General features: G+C 41.7%; 5 protein-coding genes across 5 annotated transcripts; all 5 read left to right on the plus strand.

Moving 5' to 3' along the window:
- Positions 1 to 1,061: 1,061 nt before the first annotated feature.
- Positions 1,062 to 2,280, plus strand: LOC143502100 (hatching enzyme 1.2-like). The gene is made up of 4 exons (XM_076995279.1): positions 1,062 to 1,264; positions 1,441 to 1,581; positions 1,666 to 1,783; positions 1,893 to 2,280. Exons 1-4 carry the CDS (start codon positions 1,147 to 1,149, stop codon positions 2,278 to 2,280), a joined length of 765 nt encoding a protein of 254 aa, XP_076851394.1. The 5' UTR covers positions 1,062 to 1,146.
- Positions 2,281 to 4,582: 2,302 nt separating this feature from the next.
- On the plus strand, positions 4,583 to 5,716 carry LOC143502102 (hatching enzyme 1.2-like). The gene is made up of 4 exons (XM_076995281.1): positions 4,583 to 4,700; positions 4,877 to 5,017; positions 5,102 to 5,219; positions 5,329 to 5,716. Exons 1-4 carry the CDS (start codon positions 4,583 to 4,585, stop codon positions 5,714 to 5,716), a joined length of 765 nt encoding a protein of 254 aa, XP_076851396.1.
- Positions 5,717 to 16,012: 10,296 nt separating this feature from the next.
- On the plus strand, positions 16,013 to 17,324 carry LOC143502101 (hatching enzyme 1.2-like). The gene is made up of 4 exons (XM_076995280.1): positions 16,013 to 16,308; positions 16,485 to 16,625; positions 16,710 to 16,827; positions 16,937 to 17,324. Exons 1-4 carry the CDS (start codon positions 16,191 to 16,193, stop codon positions 17,322 to 17,324), a joined length of 765 nt encoding a protein of 254 aa, XP_076851395.1. The 5' UTR covers positions 16,013 to 16,190.
- A 2,302-nt stretch (positions 17,325 to 19,626) lies between these two features.
- LOC143502103 (hatching enzyme 1.2-like) lies at positions 19,627 to 20,760 on the plus strand. The gene is made up of 4 exons (XM_076995282.1): positions 19,627 to 19,744; positions 19,921 to 20,061; positions 20,146 to 20,263; positions 20,373 to 20,760. The coding sequence occupies exons 1-4, from the start codon at positions 19,627 to 19,629 to the stop codon at positions 20,758 to 20,760; spliced, it is 765 nt and encodes a 254-aa protein (XP_076851397.1).
- Positions 20,761 to 23,067: 2,307 nt separating this feature from the next.
- Positions 23,068 to 24,201, plus strand: LOC143502108 (hatching enzyme 1.2-like). The gene is made up of 4 exons (XM_076995286.1): positions 23,068 to 23,185; positions 23,363 to 23,503; positions 23,587 to 23,704; positions 23,814 to 24,201. The coding sequence occupies exons 1-4, from the start codon at positions 23,068 to 23,070 to the stop codon at positions 24,199 to 24,201; spliced, it is 765 nt and encodes a 254-aa protein (XP_076851401.1).
- Positions 24,202 to 24,415: the final 214 nt, after the last annotated feature.

Genomic DNA, 24,415 nt, shown 5'->3' on the forward strand with positions numbered 1-24,415 from the left:
AAATGACTCATAGTTTGACTGCTCCACACGCTTGGTCCACATGTCCAGCTTCTTTATTGTAGCTTCGATTTTGTTTTGGACGTGAAATGCGGTCACTGATTTGCCTTGAAGGCTAAGGTTGAGTCCATTCAAGTGGGTAAAAATTTCTGAGAGGTAACTCAATTTAGCAAGCCATTAAAATCAGTGAAGCGGTCTGAAAGTTCAAAGTTTGAGTCCAATAAAAAAATTCTTACTTCATCCCTCAATTCAAAAAGTCGCGCCAGCACCTTGCCGCGTGAAAGCCACCTTACGTCTGTATGTAAAAGAAGCTGAACGTGACTGCTGCCCATTTCCTCGCATAGAACACGAAATAAACAGGATTGGAGTGACCGAGCCTTAAAGAAGTTAACTATTTTCACTGCCTCATCCAGCACAATTGAGATTCATGTGGTCTCTGCCTTTGTCAGAACCTTTTACAATCGCTTCAAAATCTTATGCATTTTAGTTTTGATTTTGGATTTAATTTCATATTTTGCAAATATGGATGTTTGTAGCATCTTTGGACAAGCCAGGGAAATGCCTCCTTTATTATTTTGAACCATTACTTATCAACAAATCATTCTAAGAAAAATGGACAGAATTTGATTTTGCTTTCTGAAACAGATTATAACATTATATATGTACCTGAAGCGAAGACAAAAAATGTCAGCTAAAATTTCCGTTGCAATAGTTTTTCTTAAAATCCCCTACACAAAAACTTGATTGTTCGACTGCTTCTATGACACAATTCTTGAACTATCCTTTCCAACAGATCCTACAATAGTGATTAAACTGCAATGACAACAAACACAGTCCAATGTACAGTGATAACCAAACTCTACAGATCATCCATTAGTGGAGATTAGCCAAACAAACTCAGCCGCAGACTGCAATTCATTGAGATATTTGACTAATGGGGAAGTTCCAAGTGTCCTCCCTGTGGTGATATACATTAGACAGTGGACACTAATGCCTAACATTAGTCCCACACTGTCACACCTGTGTTTGTTTGTTCATGGGATTGTGGTCATATAAGTGTCCATGTGTATAAAAGGCCAGGATGGACAGTATTCAGACATTGAGCTAGAGTGTAGAAGCATCCAGATCATCTCCTCACACTGAAGCAACATGGAGCCCAGAGCCTCTCTCTACATTCTAGCCCTGCTGCTGGGTCTCTACCAGGCTCTCCCTCTCACAGAACCTCAGCATGTGGACATCATTTCACGCATTATCACCATCAACAATGGTCAGACAAGTTGCTGGTTGTTTTCTTTTTATTTTAACATGCTTCCTCTTAAGATGTATAAACATATTGATAAATACTAAACATTTTACTATGACAATGCTAAAACATTTCATTTGAAGTTCCTGTTATTTGGTTTTTGCAACCCAAATTCCTTTTTTGTCCATGATTGCATGAAGGATCTAGTGAACAGTTGGTGGAGGGAGACATACTTGTGCCAAGTACCAGGAATGCTCTGGTCTGCCGGAGTAACAACTGCTTTTGGCAGAAGTCTTCAACAGGAGTAGTGCAGGTCCCTTATGTCGTGAGCAATGATTTCTGTAAGTAAAACCTCCAGATTCAGGTTCAGGTTTTACATTGATGTTGATGTTATTTCTTAATGTTTTTGCTTGGTTCTTTTTCAGCTTCTTCTGACCTGAATGTAATTACCAGTGCCATGGCATCCTTCCACAGCAAAACCTGCATTCGCTTTGTTCGCAGAACATTTGAACCTGATTACATCAGCATTCAGAACCTAAATGGGTGAGAGCAGGAAACTATTTGAATTATTTTACTTCTGTTATTCCTGTTTTGTACACATTGCCAATTGCTTGATGTCTGTGACCAGGACAGCCTTCTCTCTGTCTTTCAGGTGCTACTCTTCTATTGGCAGAACAGGTGGTTCTCAGGTGATCTCTCTCAGCAAAGACGGATGTGTGTACCATGGTATCGTTGAGCATGAGTTGAACCACGCGCTCGGTTTCTACCATGAGCATACCAGGAGCGACCGTGACAAGTATGTCAGGATCAACTGGCAAAACATTGACCCATCAATGCAGTCCAATTTTAACAAGGAGAACACCAACAACCTCAACACACCATATGACTACACCTCCGTGATGCACTATGGAAGAACTGCTTTCTCTGTTAACGGCCAGTACACCATCACTCCTATACCTGATGCTTCAGTGGTGATTGGACAGAGAGAGGAACTCTCCACCATTGATGTCAAGAGGATCAAAATTCTGTATAATTGCTAAAATTGACATCATATGATGTAAAATTTCTAAACAATACTTCCTCTGTTGCTCGACGTAGTGTGTAATCAAAAATGTAACAATGCAATTGTCATGCATCATGTGACTGTACAATATGTACTAATGTCATATAATAAAAGACTTCAAAGCAAATTAATCATGTTCAATGGTATGTATTCAGAATGGTCTGAGCAGCAGTGCTGGGGGGCACAGCATGGCATTATACGTGGATGAATCACATTTTGCTCTGAGAGCTTTAATTATGAGTATGTGTGCCATATTTTTGTCAAATGTGATTTTCACCCCAATCGAAATTTGTCCTCTGCATTTTCCCATCTGTGCACTTAGAACACACACACACAAGGGATTACTAGTAGGCTTTGTTGCACACGTGCCCAGAGTGGTGGGCAGCCCTAGCCCGCCGCCCAGGGAGCAGTTGGGGTTACGTGCCTTGCTCAAGGGCAACATCTCAGTTTTCTTGAACACACTACGACTTGGGCCTCCAGGCTCTGTATTTTACTCATAAAAGGCTAAATAAGAGCAGTGTAAATAAGTCTTAATCCTAGATTGAAAAATTGGGCTGGTAACTGAGCCTCAAATTGATGCTGTAAGGTTGTTTGATAAGTAAGAGTCTTCATAGGACAAAGATTTACAAATAGCTGTAATTGTAATAATTATATGGTCTAATGAAAACCCTCCATGTGGAGAGTACAGTCGACCACGTGGGTTATGATGTGAAATGAGGACACTGTGAGATCAGACCATGCTTTTTGCATCATTGGGTTCATGCAGTAGAACCTCTGTTTCATTGGAATTTAGAAGAAAACAGTGAGTTGCTGTCCATTGTTTTATGTCCTTTATTCAGTCATTGTTGTTAATATTACAGGCGTCATCAGGATTTGAAGATATATACAACTCAGTATCATTGACATAACAATGGAAACACATATCATGTTTGCAAATAAATGTGCCTGACAGTAGTCTAATGAGAATTACATTGGCCATGGTATTGACCCTTGTGGGACACCATATTTTATGACTGGCAGCTCAGAGCATTCATTACATACAAAGATAAACTGAAAATTGTAACAGGGCATGACCACCGAGGCAAGTAAGATTACAAATCCAGACAGGCTGCACCCTTTTTGTCACTCTTTGGTCTGGTGGTGACGCACGTGTTTGCTGAGAGTAGGACTTGGGTCCAAGACCATATATGGTTGCTGCCCTCAGCCTTTGGTACAAATTTTGTCAGAAGTGGGACGGTACTTTGATACCAACAGGACTGTTTCCATGGTTAAGAACCCATCCCTACTGTGACAGGATGGTTCAAAATCCATTGAAAAACCCTATTGAGGTGCATGGATGTGGTCCTGGATGTAAGGTGGAGGTGTGGGACAGACGGAAAGTGTGAAGTGCAGGGGAACGATCTGATAGCATCAGTGGAGATCATCACTCTCTGATGGAGAGGGTGATGTGATGGAGACTACCAGTCCAGAAGGTTTAATGGGTGCTCTAAGTTCTCATCATGAGAGCTGGCTCTTTGGCTTTGTGGTCAAGGCACCAGTTTTGTTGCGTTAGATTCATGTGGTCTTTGCCTTTGTCACAACCTTTTACAAGCGCTTCAAAATCTTATGCATTTTAGTTTTGATTTTGGATTTAATTTCATATTTTGCAAATATGGATGTTTGTAGCATCTTTGGACAAGCCAGGGAAATGACTCCTTTTTGATTTTGAACCATTACATATCAACAAATCATTCAAAGAAAAATGGACAGAAATTTATTTTGCTTTCTGAAACAAATTATAACATAATATGTGTACCTGAAGTGAAGACAAAAAATGTCAGCAAAATTTTTAGTTGCAATAGTTTTTCTTAAAATCTCGAACATGAAAAGCTTGACTGTTCGACTGCTTCTATGACACAATTCTTGAACTATCCTTTCCAACAGATCCTACAATAGTGATTAAACTGAAATGACAACAAAAACAGTCCAATGCACAGTGATAACCAAACTCTACAGATCATCCATTAGTGGAGATTAGCCAAACAAACTCAGCCGCACACTGCAATTCATTGAGATATTTGACTAATGGGGAAGTTCCAAGTGTCCTCCCTTTGGTGATATACATTAGACAGTGGACACTAATGCCTAACATTAGTCCCACACTGTCACACCTGTGTTTGTTTGTTCATGGGATTGTGGTCATATAAGTGTCCATGTGTATAAAAGGCCAGGATGGACAGTATTCAGACATTGAGCTAGAGTGTAGAAGCATCCAGATCATCTCCTCACACTGAAGCAACATGGAGCCCAGAGCCTCTCTCTACATTCTAGCCCTGCTGCTGGGTCTCTACCAGGCTCTCCCTCTCACAGAACATCAGCATGTGGACATCATTTCACACATTATCACCATCAACAATGGTCAGACAAGTTGCTGGTTGTTTTCTTTTTATTTTAACATGTTTCCTCTTAAGATGTATAAACATATTGATAAATACTAAACATTTTACTATGACAATGCTAAAACATTTCATTTGAAGTTCCTGTTATTTGGTTTTTGCAACCCAAATTCCTTTTTTGTCCATGATTGCATGAAGGATCTAGTGAACAGTTGGTGGAGGGAGACATACTTGTGCCAAGTACCAGGAATGCTCTGGTCTGCCGGAGTAACAACTGCTTTTGGCAGAAGTCTTCAACAGGAGTAGTGCAGGTCCCTTATGTCGTGAGCAATGATTTCTGTAAGTAAAACCTCCAGATTCAGGTTCAGGTTTTACATTGATGTTGATGTTATTTCTTAATGTTTTTGCTTGGTTCTTTTTCAGCTTCTTCTGACCTGAATGTAATTACCAGTGCCATGGCATCCTTCCACAGCAAAACCTGCATTCGCTTTGTTCGCAGAACATTTGAACCTGATTACATCAGCATTCAGAACCTAAATGGGTGAGAGCAGGAAACTATTTGAATTATTTTACTTCTGTTATTCCTGTTTTGTACACATTGCCAATTGCTTGATGTCTGTGACCAGGACAGCCTTCTCCCTGTCTTTCAGGTGCTACTCTTCTATTGGCAGAACAGGTGGTTCTCAGGTGATCTCTCTCAGCAAAGACGGATGTGTGTACCATGGTATCGTTGAGCATGAGTTGAACCACGCGCTCGGTTTCTACCATGAGCATACCAGGAGCGACCGTGACAAGTATGTCAGGATCAACTGGCAAAACATTGACCCATCAATGCAGTCCAATTTTAACAAGGAGAACACCAACAACCTCAACACACCATATGACTACACCTCCGTGATGCACTATGGAAGAACTGCTTTCTCTGTTAACGGCCAGTACACCATCACTCCTATTCCTGATGCTTCAGTGGTGATAGGGCAGAGAGAGGAACTCTCCACCATTGATGTCAAGAGGATCAAAATTCTGTATAATTGCTAAAATTGACATCATATGATGTAAAATTTCTAAACAATACTTCCTCTGTTGCTCGATCTAGTGTGTAATCAAAAATGTAACAATGCAATTGTCATGCATCATGTGACTGTACAATATGTACTAATGTCATATAATAAAAGACTTCAAAGCAAATTAATCATGTTCAATGGTATGTATTCAGAATGGTCTGAGCAGCAGTGCTGGGGGTCACAGCATGGCATTATACGTGGATGAATCGCATTTTGCTCTGAGAGCTTTAATTATGAGTATGTGTGCCATATTTTTGTCAAATGTGATTTTCACCCCAATCGAAATTTGTCCTCTGCATTTATCCATCTGTGCAGTTAGAACACACACACACATAAGGGATTACTAGGAGGCTTTGTTGCACACGTGCCCAGAGTGGTGGGCAGCCCTAGCTCGCCGCCCGGGGGGCAGTTGGGGTTACGTGCCTTGTTCAAGGGCAACATCTCAGTTTTCTTGAACACACTATGACTTGGGCCTCCAGGCTCTGTATTTTACATACAAAAGGCTAAATGAGAGCTGTGTAAATAAGTCTTAAGCCTAGATTGAATAATTGGGCTTGTAACTGTGCCTCAAATTGATGCTGTAAGGCTGTTTGATAAGTAAGAGTCTTCATAGGACAAAGATTTACAAATAGCTGTAATTGTAATAATTATACGGACTAATGAAAACCCTCCATGTGGAGAGTGCAGTCGACCACGTGGGTTATGATGTGAAATGAGGACACTGTGAGATCAGACCATGCTTTTTGCATCATTGGGTTCATGCAGTAGAACCTCTGTTTCATTGGAATTTAGAAGAAAACAGTGAGTTGCTGTCCATTGTTTATGTCCTTTATTCAGTCATTGTTGTTAATATTACAGGCATAATCAGGATTTGAAGATATATACAACTGAGTATCATTGACGTAACAATGGAAACACATATCATGTTTGCAAATAAATGTGCCTGACAGTAGTCTAATGAGAATTACATGGGGCATGGTATTGACCCTTGTGGGACACCATATTTTACAACTGGCAGCTCAGAGTATTCATTCCATACAAAGATAAATTGACAATTGTAACAGGGCAGCATGATCACAGAGGCAAGTAAGATTACAAATACAGACAGGCTGCACCCTGAGGTTTTTGTCACTCTTTGGTCTGGTGGTGATGCACGTGTTTGCTGAGAGTAGGACCTGGGTCCAAGACAATCTATGGTTGCTGCCGTCAGCCTTTGGTACAAAGTTCGTCAGAAGTGGGATGGTACTTTGATACCAACGGGACTGTTTCCATGGTTAAGAACCCATCCCTACTGTGACAGGATGGTTCAAAACCCATTAAAAAAACCCTATTGAGGTGCATGGATGTGGTCCTGGATGTAAGGTGGAGGTGTGGGACAGACGGAAAGTGTAAAGTGCAGGGCAATGTTCTGGTAGCATCAGTGGAGATCATCACTCTCTGATGGAGAGGGTGATGTGATGGAGACTGCCACTCCAGAAGGTTTAATGGGTGCTCTAAGTTCTCATCATGAGAGCTGGCTCTTTGGCCTTCTGCTCAAGGCACCAGTTTGTTGCATGAGATTCATGTGGTCTCTGTCTTTATCAAAAACTTTTACAAGCGCTTCAAAATCTTATGCATGCAGCCAATGAGGATGGTGGTAAGTTGTTCCTGACACGCAGTCAAGTAAGCACTCACAGACAGAGAAAGAAAACCGGACTGAGGAATTAAATTTACCTATTTTTATTTCTCTGTCTGTGAGTGCTTACTTGACTGCGTGTCGGGAACACCTTACCACCATCCTCATTGGCGTTAGACAGAAATCGCCACTACAAAGTCTGAAAACTTTCTAACCCGACGGTAAGAAGGATTGCTCTGAAATATCTTGGATTACTTCACCCTGCTTCGGATACGTTGGATGTTTTCCTGTGGATGTGCAAAAAAGGTTGAAATGGAAGCATAAATTAGGAAGGAAAGCAAGCAAGCAGGGTGTGTGAAAACCGATACTCGAAGGACTTTAAAAGTTGAAAGACTGTAGTGATTGTGGACTGCGTTTAAATCACAATGTCGGAATGCGAGATGGTACAAGACCCGGCTGAGTTAGTAAAGATCAAGATTGCCTCCCGCCGTGGCAAGTTAAGTGTCTGCACGAAACAAATCAATGAAATTCGGACTTTGTTGGTTCAAAACGGAGAAATGGAACAAGTTGAAGGAAAGGTGACGGCACTGTTGCTAAGTATTCAGTCGTTTAAAACATCACACGGCAAAGTGCAATCATTAATGTTGGAGGATGAAACCGAAAGTGACACGGACTGGTTCAATGGAAAATTGCAGGACATTGAGGATTTCCTTGAAAAAGTGAACATTTGGAGAATGGAACAAAACAAACTGCAGTCAACCATACAGCCACAGGACAGCGTTTCTAACGTTTCCAGGACTTCTAGGTCTTCGAGGGCCTCGTCTGCAGCGAAGATGGCACTGGCTGAGAAGGCTGCTCTGGAGGCATGGAGTAAAGCACTGCCAGCACTTCAGGTGCTGCAAATGGAGGAGGCAGAGCTCAAGATAAAGCGTGAGATGGAGGAAATGTCACTGAGATTAAAGCGCGACATGGAAGAAATGGCATTAAAATTCAAACGCGAGAATCTGGAACTACAAGCTCAATTAGATGAGGCAAATGCCAAACTCAAAGCATTGAGCGACGCTGAAGAGCAAGGTAACGCTATGAATGAGTATTATGATTCCCGTATGGAGGAGTCGAGTAAGCCTGTCCTCTCTCCCCTCGACTTTGCACCTGTGGCGGCTGTTCCTAAAACACCACTCCAGCGAGCAGTGCGACATCTAAAAAGCAGCTCCAGGGGTATCGCGCCATCCACCACAAACCAGCAGCAACGATGTGGCGGAATCAACACCACTCCAGCCACCGACACAGAGCTGAACAGGCAGAGAGACCTTACAGAAATAATGGTGAGACAGCTAAATCTTTCCATTTTACTAAAAAGAGAAGTGCCTACTTTTAGTGGTAATCCCTTGTCATTCCAGCCATTTATGCTTGCCTTTGAGCATTCTATTGAAAAAAATACTGTTGATTATTAAGACAGATTGTACTTTTTAGAGCAGTTCACTGATGGCCCAGCAAAGAATATCGTCAAAAGTTGCATGCATATGGATGCCCTCCAAGGTTATGCCAAGGCAAAAGAGCTCTTGAAAACTCATTTTGGAAATGAAACGAAAATTGCAAATGCATACTTAGACAAGGCTTTTAATTGGGCAACACTGAAAGTTGATGATGGAAAGGCTCTCCTTGAATATGTACTATATTTAAGAGAATGTCTTACTGCCATGCAAAATCTGGACCATTTGGATGAACTGAATGTAACATCTAATCTTAAACTGCTCATCTCCAAATTACCCTACAAACTCTGTGAACGCTGGCGAACCACAGTGTATGAAAAATCCCAACAAAACAACACACGGATTAAGTTCGTTCATCTTGTGGAGTTCATAGAACGCCAGTCTACCATCTTACTCCATCCAGTGTTTGGTGACATCAGAGATAACCCAATCAGCAAGCCCATCTCTAGAGCCAAGCCTAGTGCAAAGTCTCAAAAGAGTGGAAGCAGCTTCATGACCTCTGTCACCTTGTCTAACCCTCAGTTAACAGCACAGACAGCTAAGACGCAGCAAACCAACAAGTATGTTCCAGCGTCAATGACATGCAGTTGCTGTTCAGATAGGCACGACATCACTGACTGTGAAAATTTCAAATCACAGGCACATGAAGAGAAAGTAGAATATCTGAAGAGAAATGGCTACTGTTTTGGGTGTCTAAAAAAGGACATCTTAGCAGGAACTGCCTCAATAGGGCCATTTGTGAGCTGTGCAAGCATAAACATCATACCTTACTGAACATTACCTGTGAGTATACTGTCAAAACTCAGGCGCCTGTTAATAGCGCACTCATCTCAGCTAGTCATGTTACAGGGGCCAGTCACTGTGCATTGGCCATTGTGCCAGTCATCATTGAGTCACCCAAAAGCTCCAGATCCATAATGACCTACGCATTCCTTGACCCGGGCAGCTCAGCAACTTTCTGCTCTGACAAGCTCATGCACCAGCTTAATGTCAGCGGACGCAGGACTGAGGTGGCCCTGAAAACGATGGGACAGGAGCAAATGGTGAGATGCTATGAGCTCAAAGGTCTTAAAGTTGGCAACATTGATGGCAGTGTGTTCCTTCAGTTACCCATTGTATACACACAAGCCAAAATCCCAGTGTCAAAGGACCATTTGGTTACAGCAAACGACATCAAAAGATGGCCGTACCTCAGTGGCATAACCCTGGACAGCATTGATGCTGATATAGAGCTACTGATCGGCATGGACGTACCGAAGGCGATGGAACCATGGGATGTTTTAAATAGCCAAAATGATGGACCATATGCAGTCAGGACATTACTTGGATGGGTGGTCAATGGTCCACTCAATTCCTGCTCTGCTATGGAAAGAGGTGACAAGGGACCCGCAACAGTTAATCGAATCACATTGGAGAACATAAGAGAGACGCTTATTAGACAATACAACCATGATTTCCCTGAAAAGGAATGTGAAGAGGAAACTGAGATGTCCGTTGAGGATAAAAAATTCATGAATGTGACGACAAGGTCAGTCGTGCTTAGAAATGGTCGCTATCATTTATCTTTACCTTTTCGCAATGAAGCTGTAAATATGCCAGACAACCAGCAGATGGCAGTACAACGTACAGTGGGTCTAGCTAGAAAATTTAAGAAAGATTCTGCTTTCGCTAGTGAGTACACCACATTTATGGAAGATGTGCTCAGCAAGGGCTATGCAGAAAAGGTGCCTACATGCCAGCTGCAAAGGAATGATGGAATGGTCTGGTATATACCTCATCACGCAGTCTACCACAAGCAGAATGGCAAGTTGAGAGTTGTATTCGACTGCTCTGCATCTTATAAGGGCAAATCACTGAACACAGAACTTCTCCAGGGTAACAGCTGTGAGGTCCTTGCTACAATACCTGAAAGTCACAGAGCCACGCTTGTGAAACAACTTGACCTGGACAGAGAAAAACCACCCCTTGAGAGGGCCTTGGGAATCCAGTGGAATATCCAGAAAAACATACTCACCTTCAAGGTTGCCAACAAGAGCACATCACTCACTAGGCAAGCCATCCTTTCAGTCGTGAGTTCCATCTATGACCCATTGGGTTTTCTATGCCCTTTCATTCTCAAGGCCAAGCAAATCCTGCAAAAACTGTGCATTGATAATCGTGGATGGGATGAACACATTCCAAAAGAACTCTACAAGCCATGGCAAAGATGGATGACAGAACTGAAACAGCTGGACAGATTTGAAGTGGACAGGTGCATAAAACCTGAGGGTTTCGGCCCGGTGAAGACTGTTCGGCTGCATCATTTCTGTGATGCCAGTGAATTTGGTTATGGAACGGTGACCTACCTTAGTCTTAAGAACAGCAGTGGAGACATTCACATTGTCTTTATAATGGCGAAATCAAGAGTAGCACCTCTGAAGCAGATGACTATTCCCAGGTTGGAGCTTGCTGCTGCCACACTGGCTGTGAAAGGCTACAAAATGCTCCAGAAAGAGCTACATATAGATCTTCAGAATTCCACTTTCTGGGCAGACAGCACAACTGTGCTGAAATACATTCACAACGAAACCAAAAGGTTCCGCACCTATGTTGCTAACCGCATTGCAATAATCCACAGCCTCTTGCAAGCACACCAGTGGAGGTATGTCTGCTCGAAGGACAATCCGGCAGATGATGCCTCACGTGGACTCTATATTGAACCACTCTTGGCGTCCAACAGATGGCTCCACGGTCCTCCCTTGCTTTCAAGAAGGGAATCAGATTGGCCTGATATGCCAGAAGATCTGAGCTACATACCCAGCTGTGCTGTAGAGGTAAAACATGCCATTACTGTCAATTGTGTGAAGATGGAGATTAATGCAACTTCATCCCTGATTCAGTACTTCTCCTCTTGGAGGAAACTACTTAGAGCTGTTGCCTGGTTGCTGAAGCTCAAACGCATCCTTCTGCATCGAAGTCGAAAGGACAGAGACAAAGTGACATCCACATGCCAAGGTGAGCAAGAGCAAAAATGCTTAACTGTGGATGATTTGGATGAAGCAGAAAAGGCAATCATTTGTTATGAACAGCACTGCCACCTGGATGCAGAATTGAAATTGATGAAAATGAACAAACCAGTGAAATCTGATAGCCTTGTATTCAGACTGGATCCATGCATTGACAATGGCATCATGAGGGTTGGAGGACGGATAGGTAAAGCACCGATATCCGTAAACACAAAGAATCCAATCATACTCCCCAAGTCATCACATATATCCAAGTTGATCCTGAGGGATATTCATCAGCAAAATGGACATTCAGGAAGAAATCACATGCTATCAAAACTTAGACAAAAATTCTGGCTCCCTTCGGCTAACTCTTGTGCTAGACACATTGTTAGATCTTGTGTGTTTTGCAGACAGATGCAGGCCAGACCTGGAATGCAGAAAATGGTGGAATTGCCACAGGATCGGATTACTCCCAGCTTGCCACCATTTTCCCATGTTGGTATTGACTTCTTTGGTCCGGTGGAGGCCAAGAGTGGTCACTCACGGGTAAAGCGCTGGGGAGTATTCTTCACCTGTCTGGTAAGCCGGGCAATCCATCCAGAAGTAGCATGGAGTCTGGATACCAGTGCTTGCATGAATGCAGTCCGGCGGTTCCTGTGTCGGAGAGGTCAGGTGCTTACCATCAGAACAGACTGTGGCACCAACTTCACCTCCGCACAGAAGGAACTGGAAATGGCACGGAATCAGCTGGATAAAGAAAAGATTCAGGAATTCCTGCTAAAAAACCATGTCAAGTGGCTGTTCAATCCACCATATGCAGCTCATTTCGGAGGAGCATGGGAAAGACTTATCCGCCTGGTTAAGAAGACACTTCTCTCGATTGTACGATAACAAACACTGGACGACGAAATGCTGCAAACAGCCTTTTGTGAGACTGAATGCATTCTCAATGACCGACCGCTTACTACAACCTCTAGTGACCCAAATGATCTCACACCCTTGACACCAAACCACCTACTGCAGTTGAAGAGTGAACCGTTGCCACCTCCTGGTCTCTTTAGTAAAAATGATGTGTACAGCAGGAAATGGTGGAAATATGTCCAATACCTGGCAGATCAGTTCTGGTAAAGGTGGACTATGGAATACCTTCCACTACTGCAAGAACAACAGAAGTGGCTCCACACTGAAATGAATTTCAAAATCAATGACATTGTGGTGCTGGTAGACCCAGCAGCACCTAGGAATTCTTGGCCCCTGGGTAGGGTGGTTAAGACCCTGTCTGGCCCCAAAGGTCTTGTGCGAAGCGTATTGGTGCAAACAAAGACCAACGTGCTGCAGAGACCCATCAGTAAGCTTTGCTTTCTTCTCGAAGGTGATGAAGCACCTTCAGAGAGGCTCTGATTGCACACTTGCAGTACTGACAAATCTAAATATTCCTGTGCGTGCTCTCACACCAGCTCATACACTTACACCTACGGACTTTCACAGGTGGCGCTACATGTACATTGGACTTGGACTTGATCAGTTACCTTTTTTAACTTTACTGAAATAAAAAACAAAAAAGGGGGGGGGGACCCGAATGGAAACAAAATGTAAGACTAGCATTTCATTTGGTGTTTCTTGGTTTTTTATGGTTACCTTTGTGTATGGGCTAATGTATTGTGTATTAGGTTTTGGAACACCTGTATTGTATAGCCTTTATTGAGTACGTATGGCTCCCTTTCATTATGGTTTAGAATTGTCCTGCAGTAACAGTGACAATTAGGGGCCAGTGTGTTGGAGCCATATTTGTGAATTGTACATCATGTTGATGGTAACTTATAATACACATAAATTAGTGGTATACTTACCTGACATGTTTGCATTTTTATACATATCTGTCTGTCTATGCCTATCCTAATTTTATTTCTCTGTCTGTGAGTGCTTACTTGACTGCGTGTCGGGAACAACTTACCACCATCCTCATTGGCGTTAGACAGAAATCGCCACTACATATGCATTTTATACTTTTGGATTTAATTTCATATTTTGCAAATATGGATGTTTGTAGCATCCTTGGACAAGCCAGGGAAATGCCTACTTTTTATTTTGAACCATTACTTATCAACAAATCATTCTAAGAAAAAATGGACAGAAATTGATTTCGCTTTTTGAAACAGATTATAACTAGTGGTGGGACTTTAACACGTTAATTTCGATTAATTAATTACAGGAAAGTTAACGCACTAAAAAAATTTACGCATTTTAACGCATTTAACGCACGAGACACTTTTGCACCGTGGAATGTTTCTCAGTACGCGAGTTCCGGGCATACAGATTATGGACACACAATAAGATCATGATGGAGATGACTGAAGAGGCTACGCCTGTGGATGGGAAATTAAAAAATATGAAACTTCCAGATGGAAGTACAAACAAAAATAGTGTTATTTACACTTTATGTAGGAAGGAGTTCGCTTATCACAGGAGCACTTCCACCCTTCATTACCACCTCAACGCAAAACATGTTGCGGCTAAAGCTGGGCATACACTGTGCGATATTTTAAATCGTGTACTCAGCTCCAGCTCAAACTGTACGACTAAATCGCAGGGAGAGTCGGCTCGTGGAGCTGCTTCAACAGTGCGATACTCTCACGAGGAGCGATTTGAATTTCAAACATGTTTGATGTTCTTGCGACGCTGCGATTTCTGATCGGGAGTTGGTCGTGAGGTGTGAATCGCTCCTCGTTTACCTGTGTGAACTATACGATGCACGACACGCGATTGAGCCGAAACTAGTGAAAAATTGGCTGAAAATGGGCCAAAAATCGCACAGTGTACGCCCAGCTTAACGCGCAGGTCAGTAATGATAACTTAGCTGCTAAATGTATTCCTAGTACGATAGGGTGACCAAACGTCCGTAATTCACATCCTGTCCCGGGCGTCCCGGGTTTTTTTTTTAAGTGAGGAAATGTCCTGGTTTTTAAAGTACCTTCATTGGACCATTAAGTCTGGATTAAACTTTCGCGAGTGGCCGTAGCGCGTGACTCCGCACGCGTTTATACATGACGCGTCACATTATTTGTGTTGTCCGCTCCCTGTGGTCGAAGATAAATGCTTACAAGAAGCGCTGCGAATTGCGTCAACTGATGCAAGTTACGAACTACCGTCCAGGGGTGAGTTTCCCAAAACGTTCTTAGCGCCAAGTACTTCTTAACCTCGTACGTAAGAACGAGGTTACGAAGTACTTAGCGCTAAGAACGTTTTGGGAAACTCACCCCAGAAAGACAATGTCGAAGAAAATCCAGCAGCTGTATGATGAGGAAAGAATTAAAACAGGTTATTGTGAAGAGTGCCACAAATGTGGCTCTGACTGGGGATCACTGGACCTCTGTTAGCAACAAGAATGATCTTGGTGTGACAGCTCATATTATAGATGATGAATCTATAGATGATGAAGATCCAGTCATTTGCTTTGAGCATGCAGAAGACCACTTATAGGCACTATGAAGATGCCTGTGGCAGAGGCCTGGGAAATTAAAGAAAAATATACCATCTAAAATGGTATTAAAAAACATCTTCTGATTTATTCAATTCTTCCAATATCCTGAGCAAAACATTTTTGGTCAGAATTTCCAATGTTCTGAACTGTTTTCTGCACACTACACATATATTGGTCTGTGTAGTAGACTGGTGGAAAAATAAACAAGATGTTGAAGTTTATGATTATGTTCATTGATTCATTCATCATTCAAACTTAAATTAATATTTCTCATGTTAAATACTGAAATGCGATTAAAATGCAATTAATTTCGATTAATTAATTACAAAGCTTCCAATTAATTCGATTAATTTTTTTAATCGCGTCCCACCCCTAATTATAACATTATATATGTACCTGAAGTGAAGACAAAAAATGTCAGCAAATTTTTAAGTTGCAATAGTTTTTCTTAAAATCTCCAACATGAAAAGCTTGACTGCTTCTATGACACAATTCTTGAACTATCCTTTCCAACAGATCCTACAATAGTGATTAAACTGAAATGACAACAAAAACAGTCCAATGCACAGTGATAAACAAACTCTACAGATCATCCATTAGTGGAGATTAGCCAAACAAACTCAGCCGCAGACTGCAATTCATTGAGATATTTGACTAATGGGGAAGTTCCAAGTGTCCTCCCTTTGGTGATATACATTAGACAGTGGACACTAATGCCTAACATTAGTCCCAAACTGTCACACCTGTGTTTGTTTGTTCATGGGATTGTGGTCATATAAGTGTCCATGTGTATAAAAGGCCAGGATGGACAGTATTCAGACATTGAGCTAGAGTGTAGAAGCATCCAGATCATCTCCTCACACTGAAGCAACATGGAGCCCAGAGCCTCTCTCTACATTCTAGCCCTGCTGCTGGGTCTCTACCAGGCTCTCCCTCTCACAGAACCTCAGCATGTGGACATCATTTCACGCATTATCACCATCAACAATGGTCAGACAAGTTGCTGGTTGTTTTCTTTTTATTTTAACATGCTTCCTCTTAAGATGTATAAACATATTGATAAATACTAAACATTTTACTATGACAATGCTAAAACATTTCATTTGAAGTTCCTGTTATTTGGTTTTTGCAACCCAAATTCCTTTTTTGTCCATGATTGCATGAAGGATCTAGTGAACAGTTGGTGGAGGGAGACATACTTGTGCCAAGTACCAGGAATGCTCTGGTCTGCCGGAGTAACAACTGCTTTTGGCAGAAGTCTTCAACAGGAGTAGTGCAGGTCCCTTATGTCGTGAGCAATGATTTCTGTAAGTAAAACCTCCAGATTCAGGTTCAGGTTTTACATTGATGTTGATGTTATTTCTTAATGTTTTTGCTTGGTTCTTTTTCAGCTTCTTCTGACCTGAATGTAATTACCAGTGCCATGGCATCCTTCCACAGCAAAACCTGCATTCGCTTTGTTCGCAGAACATTTGAACCTGATTACATCAGCATTCAGAACCTAAATGGGTGAGAGCAGGAAACTATTTGAATTATTTTACTTCTGTTATTCCTGTTTTGTACACATTGCCAATTGCTTGATGTCTGTGACCAGGACAGCCTTCTCTCTGTCTTTCAGGTGCTACTCTTCTATTGGCAGAACAGGTGGTTCTCAGGTGATCTCTCTCAGCAAAGACGGATGTGTGTACCATGGTATCGTTGAGCATGAGTTGAACCACGCGCTCGGTTTCTACCATGAGCATACCAGGAGCGACCGTGACAAGTATGTCAGGATCAACTGGCAAAACATTGACCCATCAATGCAGTCCAATTTTAACAAGGAGAACACCAACAACCTCAACACACCATATGACTACACCTCCGTGATGCACTATGGAAGAACTGCTTTCTCTGTTAACGGCCAGTACACCATCACTCCTATACCTGATGCTTCAGTGGTGATTGGACAGAGAGAGGAACTCTCCACCATTGATGTCAAGAGGATCAAAATTCTGTATAATTGCTAAAATTGACATCATATGATGTAAAATTTCTAAACAATACTTCCTCTGTTGCTCGACGTAGTGTGTAATCAAAAATGTAACAATGCAATTGTCATGCATCATGTGACTGTACAATATGTACTAATGTCATATAATAAAAGACTTCAAAGCAAATTAATCATGTTCAATGGTATGTATTCAGAATGGTCTGAGCAGCAGTGCTGGGGGGCACAGCATGGCATTATACGTGGATGAATCACATTTTGCTCTGAGAGCTTTAATTATGAGTATGTGTGCCATATTTTTGTCAAATGTGATTTTCACCCCAATCGAAATTTGTCCTCTGCATTTTCCCATCTGTGCACTTAGAACACACACACACAAGGGATTACTAGTAGGCTTTGTTGCACACGTGCCCAGAGTGGTGGGCAGCCCTAGCCCGCCGCCCAGGGAGCAGTTGGGGTTACGTGCCTTGCTCAAGGGCAACATCTCAGTTTTCTTGAACACACTACGACTTGGGCCTCCAGGCTCTGTATTTTACTCATAAAAGGCTAAATAAGAGCAGTGTAAATAAGTCTTAATCCTAGATTGAAAAATTGGGCTGGTAACTGAGCCTCAAATTGATGCTGTAAGGTTGTTTGATAAGTAAGAGTCTTCATAGGACAAAGATTTACAAATAGCTGTAATTGTAATAATTATATGGTCTAATGAAAACCCTCCATGTGGAGAGTACAGTCGACCACGTGGGTTATGATGTGAAATGAGGACACTGTGAGATCAGACCATGCTTTTTGCATCATTGGGTTCATGCAGTAGAACCTCTGTTTCATTGGAATTTAGAAGAAAACAGTGAGTTGCTGTCCATTGTTTTATGTCCTTTATTCAGTCATTGTTGTTAATATTACAGGCGTCATCAGGATTTGAAGATATATACAACTCAGTATCATTGACATAACAATGGAAACACATATCATGTTTGCAAATAAATGTGCCTGACAGTAGTCTAATGAGAATTACATTGGCCATGGTATTGACCCTTGTGGGACACCATATTTTATGACTGGCAGCTCAGAGCATTCATTACATACAAAGATAAACTGAAAATTGTAACAGGGCATGACCACCGAGGCAAGTAAGATTACAAATCCAGACAGGCTGCACCCTTTTTGTCACTCTTTGGTCTGGTGGTGACGCACGTGTTTGCTGAGAGTAGGACTTGGGTCCAAGACCATATATGGTTGCTGCCCTCAGCCTTTGGTACAAATTTTGTCAGAAGTGGGACGGTACTTTGATACCAACAGGACTGTTTCCATGGTTAAGAACCCATCCCTACTGTGACAGGATGGTTCAAAATCCATTGAAAAACCCTATTGAGGTGCATGGATGTGGTCCTGGATGTAAGGTGGAGGTGTGGGACAGACGGAAAGTGTGAAGTGCAGGGGAACGATCTGATAGCATCAGTGGAGATCATCACTCTCTGATGGAGAGGGTGATGTGATGGAGACTACCAGTCCAGAAGGTTTAATGGGTGCTCTAAGTTCTCATCATGAGAGCTGGCTCTTTGGCTTTGTGGTCAAGGCACCAGTTTTGTTGCGTTAGATTCATGTGGTCTTTGCCTTTGTCACAACCTTTTACAAGCGCTTCAAAATCTTATGCATTTTAGTTTTGATTTTGGATTTAATTTCATATTTTGCAAATATGGATGTTTGTAGCATCTTTGGACAAGCCAGGGAAATGACTCCTTTTTGATTTTGAACCATTACATATCAACAAATCATTCAAAGAAAAATGGACAGAAATTTATTTTGCTTTCTGAAACAAATTATAACATAATATGTGTACCTGAAGTGAAGACAAAAAATGTCAGCAAAATTTTTAGTTGCAATAGTTTTTCTTAAAATCTCGAACATGAAAAGCTTGACTGTTCGACTGCTTCTATGACACAATTCTTGAACTATCCTTTCCAACAGATCCTACAATAGTGATTAAACTGAAATGACAACAAAAACAGTCCAATGCACAGTGATAACCAAACTCTACAGATCATCCATTAGTGGAGATTAGCCAAACAAACTCAGCCGCACACTGCAATTCATTGAGATATTTGACTAATGGGGAAGTTCCAAGTGTCCTCCCTTTGGTGATATACATTAGACAGTGGACACTAATGCCTAACATTAGTCCCACACTGTCACACCTGTGTTTGTTTGTTCATGGGATTGTGGTCATATAAGTGTCCATGTGTATAAAAGGCCAGGATGGACAGTATTCAGACATTGAGCTAGAGTGTAGAAGCATCCAGATCATCTCCTCACACTGAAGCAACATGGAGCCCAGAGCCTCTCTCTACATTCTAGCCCTGCTGCTGGGTCTCTACCAGGCTCTCCCTCTCACAGAACATCAGCATGTGGACATCATTTCACACATTATCACCATCAACAATGGTCAGACAAGTTGCTGGTTGTTTTCTTTTTATTTTAACATGTTTCCTCTTAAGATGTATAAACATATTGATAAATACTAAACATTTTACTATGACAATGCTAAAACATTTCATTTGAAGTTCCTGTTATTTGGTTTTTGCAACCCAAATTCCTTTTTTGTCCATGATTGCATGAAGGATCTAGTGAACAGTTGGTGGAGGGAGACATACTTGTGCCAAGTACCAGGAATGCTCTGGTCTGCCGGAGTAACAACTGCTTTTGGCAGAAGTCTTCAACAGGAGTAGTGCAGGTCCCTTATGTCGTGAGCAATGATTTCTGTAAGTAAAACCTCCAGATTCAGGTTCAGGTTTTACATTGATGTTGATGTTATTTCTTAATGTTTTTGCTTGGTTCTTTTTCAGCTTCTTCTGACCTGAATGTAATTACCAGTGCCATGGCATCCTTCCACAGCAAAACCTGCATTCGCTTTGTTCGCAGAACATTTGAACCTGATTACATCAGCATTCAGAACCTAAATGGGTGAGAGCAGGAAACTATTTGAATTATTTTACTTCTGTTATTCCTGTTTTGTACACATTGCCAATTGCTTGATGTCTGTGACCAGGACAGCCTTCTCCCTGTCTTTCAGGTGCTACTCTTCTATTGGCAGAACAGGTGGTTCTCAGGTGATCTCTCTCAGCAAAGACGGATGTGTGTACCATGGTATCGTTGAGCATGAGTTGAACCACGCGCTCGGTTTCTACCATGAGCATACCAGGAGCGACCGTGACAAGTATGTCAGGATCAACTGGCAAAACATTGACCCATCAATGCAGTCCAATTTTAACAAGGAGAACACCAACAACCTCAACACACCATATGACTACACCTCCGTGATGCACTATGGAAGAACTGCTTTCTCTGTTAACGGCCAGTACACCATCACTCCTATTCCTGATGCTTCAGTGGTGATAGGGCAGAGAGAGGAACTCTCCACCATTGATGTCAAGAGGATCAAAATTCTGTATAATTGCTAAAATTGACATCATATGATGTAAAATTTCTAAACAATACTTCCTCTGTTGCTCGATCTAGTGTGTAATCAAAAATGTAACAATGCAATTGTCATGCATCATGTGACTGTACAATATGTACTAATGTCATATAATAAAAGACTTCAAAGCAAATTAATCATGTTCAATGGTATGTATTCAGAATGGTCTGAGCAGCAGTGCTGGGGGTCACAGCATGGCATTATACGTGGATGAATCGCATTTTGCTCTGAGAGCTTTAATTATGAGTATGTGTGCCATATTTTTGTCAAATGTGATTTTCACCCCAATCGAAATTTGTCCTCTGCATTTATCCATCTGTGCAGTTAGAACACACACACACATAAGGGATTACTAGGAGGCTTTGTTGCACACGTGCCCAGAGTGGTGGGCAGCCCTAGCTCGCCGCCCGGGGGGCAGTTGGGGTTACGTGCCTTGTTCAAGGGCAACATCTCAGTTTTCTTGAACACACTATGACTTGGGCCTCCAGGCTCTGTATTTTACATACAAAAGGCTAAATGAGAGCTGTGTAAATAAGTCTTAAGCCTAGATTGAATAATTGGGCTTGTAACTGTGCCTCAAATTGATGCTGTAAGGCTGTTTGATAAGTAAGAGTCTTCATAGGACAAAGATTTACAAATAGCTGTAATTGTAATAATTATACGGACTAATGAAAACCCTCCATGTGGAGAGTGCAGTCGACCACGTGGGTTATGATGTGAAATGAGGACACTGTGAGATCAGACCATGCTTTTTGCATCATTGGGTTCATGCAGTAGAACCTCTGTTTCATTGGAATTTAGAAGAAAACAGTGAGTTGCTGTCCATTGTTTATGTCCTTTATTCACTCATTGTTGTTAATATTACAGGCATAATCAGGATTTGAAGATATATACAACTGAGTATCATCGACGTAACAATAGAAACACATATCATGTTTGCAAATAAATGTGCCTGACAGTAGTCTAATGAGAATTACATGGGGCATGGTATTGACCCTTGTGGGACACCATATTTTACAACTAGCAGCTCAGAGTATTCATTCCATACAAAGATAAATTGACAATTGTAACAGGGCAGCATGATCACAGAGGCAAGTAAGATTACAAATCCAGACAGGCTGCACCCTGAGGTTTTTGTCACTCTTTGGTCTGGTGGTGACGCACGTGTTTGCTGAGAGTAGGACTTGGGTCCAAGACCATATATGGTTGCTGCCCTCAGCCTTTGGTACAAATTTTGTCAGAAGTGGGATGGTACTCTGATACCAACAGGACTGTTTCCATGGTTAAGAACCCATCCCTACTTTGACAGGATGGTTCAAAATCCATTGAAAAACCCTATTGAGGTGCATGGATGTGGTCCTGGATGTAAGGTGGAGGTGTGGGACAGACGGAAAGTGTGAAGTGCAGGGGAACGTTCTGGTAGCATCAGTGGAGATCATCACTCTCTGATGGAGAGGGTGATGTGATGGAGACTGCCACTCCAGAAGGTTTAATGGGTGCTATAAGTTCTCATCATGAGAGCTGGCTCTTTGGCTTTGTGGTCAAGGCACCAGTTTTGTTGCGTTAGATTCATGTGGTCTTTGCCTTTGTCACAACCTTTTACAAGCGCTTCAAAATCTTATGCATTTTAGTTTGATTTTGGATTTAATTCCATATTTTGCAAATATGGATGTTTGTAGCATCTTTGGACAAGCCAGGGAAATGACTCCTTTTTGATTTTGAACCATTACTTATCAACAAATCATTCAAAGAAAAATGGACAGAAATTGATTTTGCTTTCTGAAACAGATTATAACATATGTGTACCTGAAGTGAAGACAAAAAATGTCAGCAAAATTTTCAGTTGCAATAGTTTTTCTTAAAATCTCCAACATGAAAAGCTTGACTGTTCGACTGCTTCTATGACACAATTCTTGAACTATCCTTTCCAACAGATCCTACAATAGTGATTAAACTGAAATGACAACAAAAACAGTCTAATGCACAGTGATAACCAAACTCTACAGATCATCCATTAGTGGAGATTAGCCAAACAAACTCAGCCGCACACTGCAATTCATTGAGATATTTGACTAATGGGGAAGTTCCAAGTGTCCTCCCTTTGGTGATATACATTAGACAGTGGACACTAATGCCTAACATTAGTCCCACACTGTCACACCTGTGTTTGTTTGTTCATGGGATTGTGGTCATATAAGTGTCCATGTGTATAAAAGGCCAGGATGGACAGTATTCAGACATTGAGCTAGAGTGTAGAAGCATCCAGATCATCTCCTCACACTGAAGCAACATGGAGCCCAGAGCCTCTCTCTACATTCTAGCCCTGCTGCTGGGTCTCTACCAGGCTCTCTCTCTCACAGAACATCAGCATGTGGACATCATTTCACACATTATCACCATCAACAATGGTCAGACAAGTTGCTGGTTGTTTTCTTTTTATTTTAACATGCTTCCTCTTAAGATGTATAAACACATTTGATAAATACTAAACATTTTACTATGGCAATGCTAAAACATTTTATTTGAAGTTCCTGTTATTTGGTTTTTGCAACCCAAATCCCTTTTTTGTACATGATTGCATGAAGGATCTAGTGAACAGTTGGTGGAGGGAGACATACTTTTGCCAAGTACCAGGAATGCTCTGGTCTGCCGGAGTAACAACTGCTTTTGGCACAAGTCTTCAACTGGAGTAGTGCAGGTCCCTTATGTCGTGAGTAAAGATTTCTGTAAGTAAAACCTCCAGATTCAGGTTCAGGTTTACATTGATGTTGATGTTATTTCTTAATGTTTTTGCTTGGTTCTTTTTCAGCTTCTTCTGACCTGAATGTAATTACCAGTGCCATGGCATCCTTCCACAGCAAAACCTGCATTCGCTTTGTTCGCAGAACGGTTGAACCTGATTACATCAGCATTCAGAACCTAAATGGGTGAGAGCAGGGAACTATTTGAATTATTTTACTTCTGTTATTCCTGTTTTGTACACATTGCCAATTGCTTGATGTCTGTGACCAGGACAGCCTTCTCCCTGTCTTTTAGGTGCTACTCTTCTATTGGCAGAACAGGTGGTTCTCAGGTGATCTCTCTCAGCAAAGACGGATGTGTGTACCATGGTATCGTTGAGCATGAGTTGAACCACGCGCTCGGTTTCTACCATGAGCATACCAGGAGTGACCGTGACAAGTATGTCAGGATCAACTGGCAAAACATTGACCCATCAATGCAGTCCAATTTTAACAAGGAGAACACCAACAACCTCAACACACCATATGACTACACCTCCGTGATGCACTATGGAAGAACTGCTTTCTCTGTTAACGGCCAGTACACCATCACTCCTATTCCTGATGCTTCAGTGGTGATAGGGCAGAGAGAGGAACTCTCTACCATTGATGTCAAGAGGATCAAAATTCTGTATAATTGCTAAAATTGACATTATATGATGTAAAATTTCTAAACAATACTTCCTCTGTTGCTCGACCTAGTGTGTAATCAAAAATGTAACAATGCAATTGTCATGCATCATGTGACTGTACAATATGTACTAATGTCATATAATAAAATACTTCAAAGCAAATTAATCATGTTCAATGGTATGTATTCAGAATGGTCTGAGCAGCAGTGCTGGGGGGCACAGCATG

This window comes from Brachyhypopomus gauderio, unplaced genomic scaffold, assembly GCF_052324685.1.
Source record: "Brachyhypopomus gauderio isolate BG-103 unplaced genomic scaffold, BGAUD_0.2 sc190, whole genome shotgun sequence".
NCBI classification, from domain to species: Eukaryota; Metazoa; Chordata; class Actinopteri; order Gymnotiformes; family Hypopomidae; genus Brachyhypopomus; species Brachyhypopomus gauderio.